The 13,446-nt window shown below is 45.7% G+C and overlaps 1 protein-coding gene across 2 annotated transcripts in view; it reads right to left on the bottom strand.

Annotated features, from left to right (window-relative positions):
* The window catches only part of DOCK1 (dedicator of cytokinesis 1), a 467,911-nt gene that overhangs the window by 55,400 nt on the left and 399,065 nt on the right, over positions 1–13,446 (bottom strand). For both annotated transcript variants that reach the window (XM_051982706.1, XM_051982707.1), the window contains exons 34-36: positions 4,002–4,087; positions 3,658–3,814; positions 743–783 (exon numbers count right to left, since the gene is read on the bottom strand). In XM_051982706.1, the coding sequence (XP_051838666.1) occupies positions 743–783; positions 3,658–3,814; positions 4,002–4,087 (284 nt within the window). The remainder of the gene's footprint in view (positions 1–742; positions 784–3,657; positions 3,815–4,001; positions 4,088–13,446) is intronic.

The raw sequence follows: 13,446 nt of genomic DNA, 5'->3' as shown, positions 1-13,446 counted from the left end.
AAAAGTTTAAGGAGGACCAGACTTGGGGTTAGCAAGAAGTGGGTTTATATCTCACCTTTGATATACTTAATCTGGGTAAGCCGCCTAATTTTTCCACGTTCTCATTTTATCTGTCACACAGACATAATAACCGTCCGTACAGGACATTGTTGTAGGATTCAGGAGATTATAGAGCTACATGGTTAGAACTTAAAGTTATCTCACTGGCCACAGAGTTCAACCTCCTCTCACACACAGGAAAAACAAGATAAAAAGGGGTGAAAGGATTTGCTCGGGATCACGCAACGACTGAACTATCTAAGGAGGGCGTTCGATGCCAGGCTCGGCGTCCTCTCCGCAGCGCCGTGTTGACTATATCCGTGCTCACAAATGCCATGTGTTTGGTTTGCCAACCAGATGGCGCTATGCCAGTTACTCTTACTCATCGCGCTGCCCTTTCTGTTAGCCCCTATTTCTTGTCCTTGATGCCAGGGCTTACAGGACACAGCTCATTGATTCTTTTGCTCAAGACGGCAGAGGGAGACAAACAGGCCAGAGGAGCCACCCACAAGTGGAACGGCCGGGCACCTATGGGCCAGGCCTGACCCTGACAGGGGTGCGGGGATTTCAGAACCCTTCCAGGAATCAAGCCTCCGGCTTAATGACCCGCTGCCAAAGGACATTTCTAAAGCAACCGGCTTGGGGTGCCATCCATACATCAGTTCTCCAGCAATAGCAAGCAAGTACAGGACGCCATACAAACCTAATGTACATTTCTTCTCTTTCAATCTCTTTGTAGAAATTCTGAAAAATAAAGAGAAAATGGTTTTAGAAAAGGTGACCTCCCTGGCCATCACAAGCATATGTGCTATCAATAAATCCTGATCCCAAAAGAGAATGCATGGCAATATGGCGCTTGTCCCTCGGGGTGGGGACCCCAGTCGGCCAAAATTTAGACCAGTTCTGGGGCAGACTTTGGCTTAGACTTCGGATCTTTGTGTTTCTCCTCGCTGATCCGCCAAAGTGAAAGGGACATTCGGGGAACCGTAGGGGCTTGTAACTAAAATAAGGTACAAGACAAAACCTAAGAGAGCTCTCTAGACCCAACCTCATGCAGCTCAACTTATTGAAGTCCAAAACGTGTTTTAAGCCCTTAGTGACTGTAAAGTCTGGCCTGGATGCTGAAGATACAAGACAGAAAGGAAACAGTTGTGTCCAGGGGATCTCCCACTCTACTAGACCGATAGAACATACATGGCCGTCCCACTTGGACCATCCCTGAAGGGGATCTTCCCTGCTTAAAGGCCTTCAGTGGGACTGAGCAGCCTTGGGGCAGAGCTAACTATCTGTGAAGGAAGGCTTCTCCGCCTCCCATGCTCCCTCTGCCTTCCTGTTACATGGGTCATAGTTTCCGAATAAAATCTTTCCCAGGCTTCTCAAAAACTGACAGCTTGCCTTCCGTTAGCCCTCCCTTCTCTGCCCACAGTAGATACAGATGTAAATATCTCTCTATGTCACATATAATATGATATAAACACATTTTTCTTTGTGCTTAGTTATTTGTCTCTCTTATTTGACTGTGAGCTCACTGAGGACCGTGATTTTCTTTTCTTTTTTTTCCTTTTCTTTGTCTTCACAGAGCTCGGTGCCATGTCTGGCACACAGTGAATGCTTCATTAGTAACTGATTGAAGTGCATTGTGGGTATGACCCAATAGCTGTTAATAGCCAATATACATTGATAGAATCCTTATTGTGTATAGAGCTAAGACCGTTCGCTTTCCCAGGGGTCTCTAAGATGCTAAGGAGAAGGGTCACTGCTTTGAAAAGGACCTGCCTAGTAAACAGGCAGGTTCAGTAATTTAAGAAGCCGGCTGAACTTTTGATATTTTATGGTGTTGTAGCTTTGGAATGAAAAGCACTGACTTCAACCTCTCCTTTTAGAGATGAAGAAACTAAGGTCCTGGATCCGAGGTCACAGAGTTAGACTGCAAAGGACCTCCAAGATCACCAAAGGCCCCAGCATCCTCGGTGGGCCCGACTCCTCAAACGCCTGCTCACGAGCCCCCACTCCTGTGCTCCCTTTTAATATTCAGCAAGAAGGCATAGGCCAAGGTCACAAGGGTCATGAAGAAAAAAATCAAGATTGAGACTATGGCCTCCTGACTCCACTTTTAACAGACTTTGGAGAAAGAAAACCAAGGGCTGTGGGGAATCTGGAGGAGCAGCGGTCAGTGATAACATAGTGGGAGAGGGCGAGGGAGGTGAGTGGCAGTGGAGTGTGGATCGAGATCAAGTCAAAGAATCTGACAGAGGAAGAGAAGGAATGGAGGCAAGCTAGGACATGAAAGGAGTGTCTAGAGCAGGGCTGTCACTCTTCCAGAGAAAGGGATCCTTGCTAGCTGCAGACTGACTTGGAAAACCAAAAATTACCATTATCTTCCTATCTTCCTTCCTTCCTTCCTTCTTTCCTTCCTTCCTTCCTTCCTTCCTTCCTTCCTTCCTTCCTTCCTTCCTTCCTTCCTTCCTTCCTTCCTTCCTTCCTCCCTCCCTCTCTCCCTTCCTTCCTTTCTTCCCTCTCTTTCTTTGTTTCTTTCTTCCTTTTCTTTTCTTTTCTTTTCTTTTCTTTTCTTTTCTTTTCTTTTCTTTTCTTTTCTTTTCTTTTCTTTTCTTTTCTTTTCCTTTCTTTTCTTTTTTTCCCCTCCACCATTCTATTGGTGGGCTCCTTTTAGGGCCTCCATCTTGGAAAAGGGCCCAGGCTGGTCAGGCTTCCTTCCCTCCTGCCTGAGGCCTGATTGCCCAGATATATATCCTTTCTCTGCCCACCCATCCTTCACTTCTCGGCTTTTGTGTTACCTTCCCTCAGAATGTAAGCTCCTTACGGGCAAACACTGTCTCGCATTTGCTTTGTATTTGTATCCTGGAAATCAGCACAGTGCCTGGCTCCTAGTCTGGGTTTTACAAATGATTATTGGCTGCCTAGTGAGGCCAGTTAGACTGGAATAAGGGGCAGAGAGCTCTAGTAGTTGGGGTGAGGTGAAGTGCACTGAGCCAGAGTGGCTGGGACGCTAGTTCAATTATCCAGAAAGGAACCACTGTGTCTGTTCAGAGTAACCCTTGGGGCTACTCGGGTCTTTCTGGGCCATTTCTCAGCAGAAAGCACAGAAAGCTCCCCCTCCCCGGCGGTGACAAATGCTCCCCCATTGGCATGAATGGCGGAGAGAGCAGACCGAGTCACTGCTCATTCAGGGAGCATCCTGCGAAGGGGGAAGACAAGAGCTCCCTTTTTGCGCCTGGTTTGTGCCTGAATCTCTAGCACTTCCCTCCACAAGCCGTGAGGGGGACAATGTTTTTCCAGAGAAGAAAAAGGGCTCTGTCTCCTGGGCAGAGTATGTGGCAAGTCCAGAGGTGAGGGCACAGGAGACTCCGGGGAGGTGGGAGCCTGGCCCCTTGTGCCCCTCTCCCAGGGTGAAGTTAAGTTAAAGGTCACCCCTTCTTAGGGGATTTCAAGACCTTTGCCCGGGTAGTGGGAGGCCGGAGGCCAGAGACCAGGGCTGAGTGAGGGGCTGCCCCCGCTCAGAGGCCTCTGAAGAGGTGGCCTCCTATGGCAGGAAAGCCAGAGGGTGGGTGGAAGCCCGGTGGGCACAGCTCGGCCCACTCGGGGCGACGCCGGACTCACCAGCACGTTGACGGTGCAGCTCATGCGGTTCTCCTTGTTTTCATCATGCATGATGGTTCGATAATCCAGGAGCCTCTCCATCAACCGCACAACCAGCTTGACAAAAGTTTCCCCGGATTTGGCGAGATATTTGTGTTTTCTGCAGTGTTCCAGAAGGCTGAAAAAAATAATTACACACCCTTTGGTAATCACACTCAGGAAAGGAAGCTCAGGCGAGGTGTAATTTTAAATATTTTACATTATTAACACATTTTAATTATTTCTGGGCGACAAAGTTCATTGTCGCCTAATTACCGTCTCTCTGTCTCTCTCTGATATAAATCCCGTTGTTAATCAACACTTACATTTTATCAAATAACACTTTGTACTGCTCGTCTCCTCGGCCGCCTTCCACTTCATGATCCAGCTTGGTGATGATCTCATTCTCAAACTATAATTAAACAGAGGGAGCGTAAATAATCAGCAAGGCGAGCACGGGGACTAGGGATGCTCCTCGGCCGCCATCTTGGATCATCGGGTTAATACTAATGACAAGAGCTGCAGTTGACGCTTGGACGCCGATCTCGAGTTCACAAACCGCCTGGTTCGCGTATCTGGCTCGGCTCAGCGCAGCTTCTCGATGCTCAATTTCTTACCCGCCGTGTGACTTCGGGCCAGTTATTTAATGTCTCTGACTGCTAGTGGTTATAATTATTATCACCATCAGAGAGAAGATGGGACCTCAGAGAGGGAAAGCAATTTCTCCAGGGCCCCGCAGCTCGTGTCAGGAGCAGGGTTTTCTAGCACTGGGCCCACAGGCCCCAGGACAGAAATACAACTAGGCTCGTTGGGTAAACAAGGATGATTCATCTTTCACAGAGTAACTGCACTTAAATCTCCTCTTAGTTAGTCGTGGATTTTGAAAGAAAGCACAGGATGCTCAGAGCTGAACCAAGAAGCTCTGGCCCCTGAAGAGGGGAAAGGAGGAAAAAAGAGAGAGCTTGGACGTTGGAGTGGAAGCCTCCAGAACAGAGAGGGAGCCGGATTCTATTGTGGGGGGAGGTGGGAGAGGCCCTTGCAGGGATAATAGGGAGTAGAGGCTGCCCTGTGGAGGCTGCTGATGGGGTCCAGTCTAAAAGCAGCTTACAGATGGTGGGAAAGTCTTGGCAAATCACTTAGCCTTTACCTTCCCTACTGAAGGTGATTCTCCTATGCACTTAATATAGCAGCAGCAGCAGCAGTAGTAGTAGTAATAGTACTAGTACCATTTATATAGTATTTAGAGGTTTACAAAGCACTTTTACAAATATTTCATTTTATCCTCACAACTCTGGAAGATAAGTGCTTTTATTATCCCCATTTTGCAGATGAGGAAACTGAGGCAGGTAATGGTTTAATGACATAGACTGGATTTGACTCTGGGGCATCCTGGGTCCAGATCTAACATGCCAGCCAATGGGTCACCCAGTGGCCTCTAGAGGGCGAGATTCCTGGGCTTCTGTTTCATGACAAGTCAGATGATCGGCCACAGGTTCCCTGGCTCAGGTACACTCGGAATCCCAGCTTCTTGATGTGATGGGAGAGGGCGGGGAGGCAATAGCAGTTATTTCCTTCAACCCTAAAATGTGACGGCAACATATGAACTCTGGTGACCTAAGTCCAGGTGAGGGAGCAGGAGGAGTCACATCCTAGATGGGGAAGGCTTTGGAGGACGGCCAGTAAAGCACCACGGAAAGCTGTCATGGCCTTCCGAGGTTAGCTCCTTATCCAATCCATCATCTCTTTCTGTTTGCTGCATTAGCACAAGTGCCATCAACATCCTCTCTACTTCAGCCCCTGGAACAAAGCCCTCATTGCCCTGTCCTGGTGACATCATCTAATTCAATCATACTGTAACACTACTCACAATAATGTTTCCTATCAAGAATTCACCACGAAGCTGCTCTCTTTTCGGCTGCCATTTCTCTCCATGTTGTCTCCCGATGGACGAATGGGAGATCCCTGGGAGAAGCTCTTATTTCTTATTCATCAAAGCCAGTGGCCAGTGCAGGCTACATGTCTGACACACGGCTTTCATTCATTCATTCGAGAAGCACAGGAAGTGCCACCTAATGCTTTACCACAAACAGATGAACTTAATGCTGGAAGGATTATAGCAAATTGTGGACCTGCCTTTACTGCTGCAGATTTCAAGCTTGCAGAGGTTTTGGGGAGAGTAATCTGGTGACCCACAGCACAAGTTACACAAATGACATTACCTTTCGACTCCATGATTGTATCCTGGGAATATAACATGAAAAAAAGGTGAGGGAAGGAAAAAGAGGGAGAGAGGAGAGAAAGAGAGAGGAGGAGATAGAGATAAAGAGAGAGATGAGAAAGCAAGAGATGAGAGATAAGAGAAGATAGAGAGAGAGAGAGAGATGAAAAAGCGAGAGATGAGAGATAAGAGAAGATAGAGAGAGATGAGAATTGAGAGAAGATAGATAGAGATGAGAGAGAGATGAGAAAGCTGAGAGAGAAGATAGAAAGAGAGATGAGAAAGAGAGAGCTGAGAGATGAGAGAGAGATGAGAGAAGAGATGAGAAAGAGCTAAGAGATGAGAAAGTGAGATGAGAGATAAGAGAAGATAGAGAGAGATGAGAGTTGAGAGAAGATAGAGATGAGAGAGAGATGAGAAAGCTGAGAGAGAAGATAGAAAGCGAGATAGAGAGATGAGAGAGAGCTGAGAGCTGAGAGATGAGATAGAGATGCGAAAGAGCTAAGAGATGAGAAAGAGAGAGATGAGAGATAAGAGAAGATAGAGAGAGATGAGAGAGAAAGCTGAGAGAAGATAGAAAGAGATATGAGTGAGAGATGAGAAATCTGAGAGAGAAGATAGAAAGAGAGAGCTGAGAGAGAGATGAGAGAGAGATGAGAGATGAGACAGAGAGAGTTGAGAGAGCTGAGAGAGAAGATAAAGAGAGAGAGAACTGAGCGAACACTATTTAAAGATTCTGATAACACTGTATATAATTGCGAAGAAAAAAAATGGGAGAACCACGCATATCTAAGAATAGGAAAATGGACAAACAAATTGTAGCAAATTAAAGTAGGAAATAATAGTGCGTGATTGAGTGCAGTAAGTATGATGGACCCAGAGAAACAATGAACAATGAGCAATGTGAGCAGCAGAACCAGAACCAACTACAGGTATATGAGGAAAAGTGAATTCAAATGAGGACACAAAGAATCTTGGTGAGGAGTAATAGGAGGCCTGATGCCGTACACTGCAGTCAACTAATTTAGGTGTTAACGGCTAAGAAGCAACTTCAAGTGCTCGTACTGATTTCTCAGAGTCAGATTTCCAACAAAATGTTGCTTTTTTAGCCAATCAACATTTATCAAGCATTTATGACGTGCTTACTGTTTGCCGGTCTTGACAGGAGCTCACCTCTCAGTTCAACGTGCCAACCAAAGGACTTCTATGTGCCCTTGACGGCAGCTGGGACCGGGAGCCGGTGGAGTTTATGGAGCCGAGATCTACGGCAGATCTGTACTTCAGGGAGAGTCTAAGTGAGGTGATGGATAACGGCCATCATTCACCTCCCTGCTCGGCAAAGATAACCTGGACTGACAGCAGATGTTTATTCCCAACCGGCAGAAATTGAATCTCTTGTCATGAGTTAATCAAAGGACATCCTCATCCCGAGAACATCATTTTGGGGAATGAGATCTTTAATCTGCTACCATTTAAACCTGGTCATCACAAATCCCAGCAATAACCAACGGATCTGCCTTATCAAGCTTTGACTGACGGCCCAGCGCTTTCCAAAACCGGGGGAAGGTCGATTTAAATGGAACCGAATCTGGCTGATTCTAATTTTGCTAACCCCTGAGCTGAGTAATCTTTAGCCACACCTGGGCAATTCGCTTTTGTTTTTCAATGAAGATTTGATATTAGAGATCTGTGGTGAGGTCTCTGATTAGAGTCTTCATTATTATTGCTATTATTGTTTAAAAAATACCAGAACCAATTTGCCAGTGAGCTGCAAACTACTTCCGTAATTAGAATTAAGCTACCCTGTTAAAATAAATGAAGATGCTAGATTGGGGATACAGTTGGGATTTTTTAAAATTATGCAGATTACTTTACTCATAAATGTGTACTATTGGAGCATTGGATGTGGGCCTCTAAATCTTTACCATAAAATGACATGGTTTTGCTGTATTTTTTCCTTAAAGCAGAAGATTCGATATTCTAAACCATCATTTCCCTTCCTCTGAGCCAAACAAGCCCTCATTCTAGCAGGTGCCTGGAGTGGCTTGGAGATGTGGATGGCAGAGCCCAGAATCTCTGGGTTCCACCAGACTGGACCAGCCTCGGGCGTAGCCCCAGATGGAAAGTAGCACATCTACCACCTGAGGACCGGTTACACAGAGGGCAGTGGTCAGAAGATGACTTTTGGGGTGGGGGAGTTAGGGGTAGGGAAGGGGTTAAAGTATTTAAGGACCAGTGGGTCAGGACCATTTAAGGTGAAAGGGACTCCAATATGAGGCAAGACATGGGAACCGTGAGTCCACGATGCGTCCAGAGGCCCTGAGGGGCAGTGTGTGAATCCCAGCCTTGCCACTTCCTACCCAGGTGATCCTAGGCAAGCTGCTTCTCTCTCAGGGGCCATTTCCACATGTGTGAATCACAGGGATGGACTGGAAACTCTTCCATTTTAAGAAACTTATTCTTATGCTTTGGTGGAGGAAATTTCCATATAGGGAATTCCTTATACTAATGAAATTATGGGCCTGAATTTGAGAAGAAAGGGAAGCTTAAGGCACAGAATTATCACATCACAGGGAGTGAGCCCTATGGACAATCTCCTTTCACAGAGGGGGAAACTGTGGCCAAGGGAGATGTCCCAGGTAACAAGAGGTGAATTCAGGTCCTCTCTTTATAGAGCCTCCTTCCCTTGTATCATTACATCCTTAGAAAGATACAAGGCTCTGAAGGAAGGATGGGGATTCTGTCCAGTACGGAAGGAACAGGCTCAAACAATGCAAATCAGTTAATTCTGCTGAGATTCAGGAGGAAAATTCCATTATTATCATTATTTTTATTTTTATCATCAGTGATACAGGAGAACAAGAAGAAGACTCCTTTTATTGGCTCCTGTCCAAAGACCTCATGTATCTGTCCGCCCGATGAACTTATCAGGGAATAGTATGAATCTGAGCTGCTGTTTCATGCCCTTGCTGGCCTGTATGCAGACTGGGGCCTTGCCTTAAGGAAAGATGATATCTTCCCTGGACCTGCCACGGGTTCTGTACACAGAACTTCCTTAAGATGGGTTTAGAGAATGATCCCAAATGGACGACAGGACAGACATTGGCCACCTGGATCTCAACGCCCTCCCCCTCACTCCCCACTCCTTCCTTTCCTTGCTCTGGAAATGGATCCAGAAGTGTCCTGCTTTTGGCTCTGTCCCTGTTTGGGATGTGGTGCCTCTTCTCCAGATCCCTCCTCGAAGGAAAGTAAATGCTCTTGGTCTAACCCAGTCCCACTTTTGTTAGTTATTTGTCTGTCTGCAGAGACAAGAACTCCTTGGCTCAGTGTAGACAAGTATATACAGTGAACATGTTTTGTGTTCTACTCTCCGTTGCATCAAAGCTGAAGTTAACTGCTTCCCTCGTTATCGCCCATCTGGCTTTTATTTATCTAATAATATCATCAAATGAGGTAACATTTGTAAAATGCTTTGCAAGTTTTAAAGCACTATCTATACTTTATATACACACACACATATACGCTAGCTTTTTTATCTTTATGCTTCATATAAACTAACTTTTACACAAATACCATTTCTCCCGCCTACCCTCTCTATAAATGTAATTACACACCCAATTAAGCACTGGCACTCGGACCGAAGAGCTGATACCTCCGGGCTAGCTGCCCTCCAGCAGGTACGCAGCTCGCTGACATCCATGGACGGCTCTGGACAGTGGCCCTAGAGCCCAGAACAACGAGCGTGCTAAGGTAAAGTCCGAGAAGCAGCCCCGGTGCTGAGATCACACAGAGGGGAGGAGCACAGCCAGTAAGCGGTGGAGACGATTTTTAGAATTAACCTGGCTGAACCAACCAGATTCCGGCCCTGCCAACATCCTCGCGGAGCCGCGCTGGGCCTCTGCTGGGGCCCACGGTGGGTCTGGCTCCGTGCGAACGAATGATGATTCAGAATACTAGACTCGGGAGCCCCTGCTGCCTTTTAAAAAATAGAGCAAAGTCGTGCTAATTTATAGAACATGCACCAACATTTTACATTTTGAATGATCCTAAAAAAGATGACTGAGAGATCCTCTCTTGGAGGGGCAAAGGGAGAAAGGTCCCACACACATTATAATATGTCTAGATTCTCACCGAGGCACAGATACACCCGTGGTTAAACAGAAATAGAATGAAATCCTTCTGGCCATCACAAAGGACGAAGAATGAGGAGAAGCACAGGAAGACTTAACAGACAAAGGGGAGGGGGCAGAACCCTGAAAACCAGGGAACACAAAATTATTTAAAAAAAAAAAAAAAAGAGAGAGAGAGAAAAGGGAAATGGAACACCGTGATTATAATGTTCAACCAGCATAAAAAAGGAGGAGGAGGAGAATGTCCAGTCCCTTCCTTGCAGAGGTGAGAGATGAGAGGCGTTGGACAGCACATATGTGGTTGACAGGTTGGTTTCATCGAACAACTTTATTTGTAGTCTTTGTTACAAGGAATAGCTCACTGGGTAGGTGAGGGAGGAAGGGATATGTTCATAAAGGAAGCCAATGGAAAAATAAAAGATATCCATAAAATACATTAAAAGACCAATCATTAAATAAAAATTTTTAAAAAAATTAAAAGACCAATCAATGGACTCATTTTCCCAAGTTCAATTCTAGTCTCAGACTCTTACTTGTTATGTGATCCTGGGCAAGACAACTATCCTCGTTTGTCTCAGTTTCGTTAACTGCAAAATGAGCTGGAGAAGTAACTGGCCAACCACTCTATTATCCTGGCCAAGAAAAACCCAAATGGGGTCACAAAAAGTTGAACATGACTGAAAAAATGACTAAATTTAAAAAATAATAACAGCTCACATTTTGCTGGTACTTTAGGATTTTTTTTTTTTTTTGGGAGGGGGGAGGTTTATCTCCCTTACTACATAAGCAAGTGATTCTAAAATAATTATGTCTTTGGCTGTGAATAAGGGTCTCTATGTTGATTGGGAAAGAGAGGGAAAAGAGAGAGGGGAGAGGGAAGAGAGAGACACAGAGGGAGATTAAACAGTTTTAAATACTGGTTCCAAATATTGGAAGTTGACACAAGACAAGGAGTGTTGGGAGAGGGTGTATTTTTAAAGGTGAAGAAAGAAACGGGGTGGGGGGGTGGGGAAGTGGGGGTGGGTGTAGGCTTCCTCAGCCCTGGATTCATAGCCTGAGGACAGAAGGATAAGAGATCTCTCAGAATCTCTTCTGGCAGAGACAAATGATGGTTTTCTCCTATAGGGCTGAATTCTAGGCAGTAGCAAGCCCAAGGTCAAGGATAAAAGTAAACATTCTTTTAAAATGAAGCTAACCAACAAAAAAGGGCAATGCATTAAAAACAAATAAGGTGAGGGATAAGACAGCCTCGGAAGCCAACTCCCATTCATTAAGCAGACTTTTCCACCATATGACAGTGAGCACATAGTCTGCCAACATCCACGGAGCCTATTTAATTGTTTTTTAATTAGATTGTGCTATGAGTTACGCAGGTTGGAGTGGAGGGAAGGATTATCCTTCTGGAGCTTGGGGAGGTGGCCGGCATCGAGATCACGCGCCTTCTTTAGATCACCAACATTTGAGGGACTCTCCCGAGGAACACCAAAAATGGCTCCACGATTGAAAACGTTATTTTTGTGAGGTGGCTTTTTCCATTCCAGTTTTTATTAATGGCATGTGGCCCATCTGGCTACTTGCAGTAAGATTCTCTCCTTTATTTTTATACTTTTCCTTGAAAAAAAATGAAGCTTTTTTTTTTCTTCTTTAAGATGCCAACTAAGAATCTCAGGCCATATTCTTTTATGAAAGGATTATCCATCCACAAGGGAAAAAAGCAAGGACTCACAGACACTTGGGAAATTTAGCATGAGACCTGTCAAAGCCTCTGGAGATCTTCCCTCTATCACCCCGCCCTCAGTCAGGAACTCATTACTTCTCTACACATGAACCATATGAGTGTTCCTCCCACTGTTTTAGGGATGGGATGTTCCTCTTCTGGATCCTCTCCTCTCCATCATACTACTCAAAGAGATTAATCTGCCAGAGCCCCTTCTTATCTTCTTTTCCCCTCTCTTCCCATCTCTTAAAGGACCTTTAAGGTAGGTCTTCCTTATAAAAAGTATCCACCTCCATCCCTAACACAATTCTCCCAATTATTCTACCTATTCTACATTTGCTTTCTTCCAGGCTCCCTGCTAAGCTCTCAGGACACTAAGACAGGCTTAAATATGTTTCCTGCCCTCAAGGAGCTTATAGTCACAGTCCTTAAAACAGCTCAGCCACATTCTTCAAGACCCAGAGAGCGGCCATAAATAAGTGACCTATTTGGTCACTTGAACGGCTCTTGTGTGTCCCTTTGGTCCTCTCAGGCTCTAACCCTGTTACTGGAAGGACTGATGGGATCAGCATCCCCTTGAGGGTTCCTTTGAGGCTCTGTCCCCATGAACGCGGGTCAAAGGCCTTGATCCTCCTTCTCACGGAGGTTCTTACTCCCCAGCTGCCAGATGCAGCCTCTCGGGCCTTTGCCTGTGGCGGAGGCCAGGCTGGTGACGAGCCTCCGGAGCTCAGCGACAAGAGGCCTTCCCCTGTCCCGAAGCCCTTCCTCGCGGCCTGGGCTCCAGAGCCGCAGCCTTGGAAACATTGTTCTAATGTTGGACTGAGGTCAATTGACCTCAATCTGCCTCAGTTTTCTTATCTGTGAAATGCTGAGAATAATTGTTCCTACTTCAGAGGGCTGTTGTGGGGATTAAATAATGTGAAAAATACTTTGCAAGCCTTAAAGTAATAACAATAAGTATGATTATTGCTACTTTCATATATTTAAAAGATTTCCAAATAGAAAAGGGAAGATACCTGCTAGGTACGTTTGACCCAAAAGACAGAACTAGTCCCAGTGGATGGATGCTACAAAAACACACATACAGACTTGAGGAAAGGGAGAATTTCTTAATGGTCAGATATATTCCAAAGTGGAAAGAGGGGCATCCAGAGCTAGTGGGGCTCCCCTCACTGGAGGAACGACTGAATAACAACTTCCCAAGTCCTTTGGACAGGGACCCCTTTTTTCCAGTACAGCAGTCACTGACGTTCATTCCAATTTTGCTATTTTCTGACTCACAGATAGTATTATATGGATACCCAAATGAAAACAGGGACTCAATGTAGCCTCCAATGGAGAAAGCTCAAAAGAAATCTGAACTCTAACCTCTGCTCCTGCAGGTCTCAATATTGACGGCGAAGGTCAAGGTAATCTAAAACCTTGCTGATGGAAGAATAAAGTTAGATAACTGGATTTCTGGGAGCTTACTTAAAACAGTAGACCGCCATTCAGGGTAAAGGCTCCTATGCTAGAAAGGGAAGGCCGTGGTAATAAGCATTATTAGGCCAGGCCAGAAAGAGGGTAACTTGCTTTAGGAAAGGCCAGTGACCAGCAGGCTGGCTCGGAGGGACACGAATCATCATCCCAGGCAAAACTGGGCGGAAGTATCCCATGGCCCTCCCCTAGAAAGGAGGCCCTAAGACTCCCAGGCGGAAAACCCTCAG

Source organism: Antechinus flavipes, chromosome 2, assembly GCF_016432865.1.
Source record: "Antechinus flavipes isolate AdamAnt ecotype Samford, QLD, Australia chromosome 2, AdamAnt_v2, whole genome shotgun sequence".
Classification (NCBI taxonomy): Eukaryota; Metazoa; Chordata; class Mammalia; order Dasyuromorphia; family Dasyuridae; genus Antechinus; species Antechinus flavipes.
This window is presented reverse-complemented; position numbering and strand designations above follow the sequence as displayed.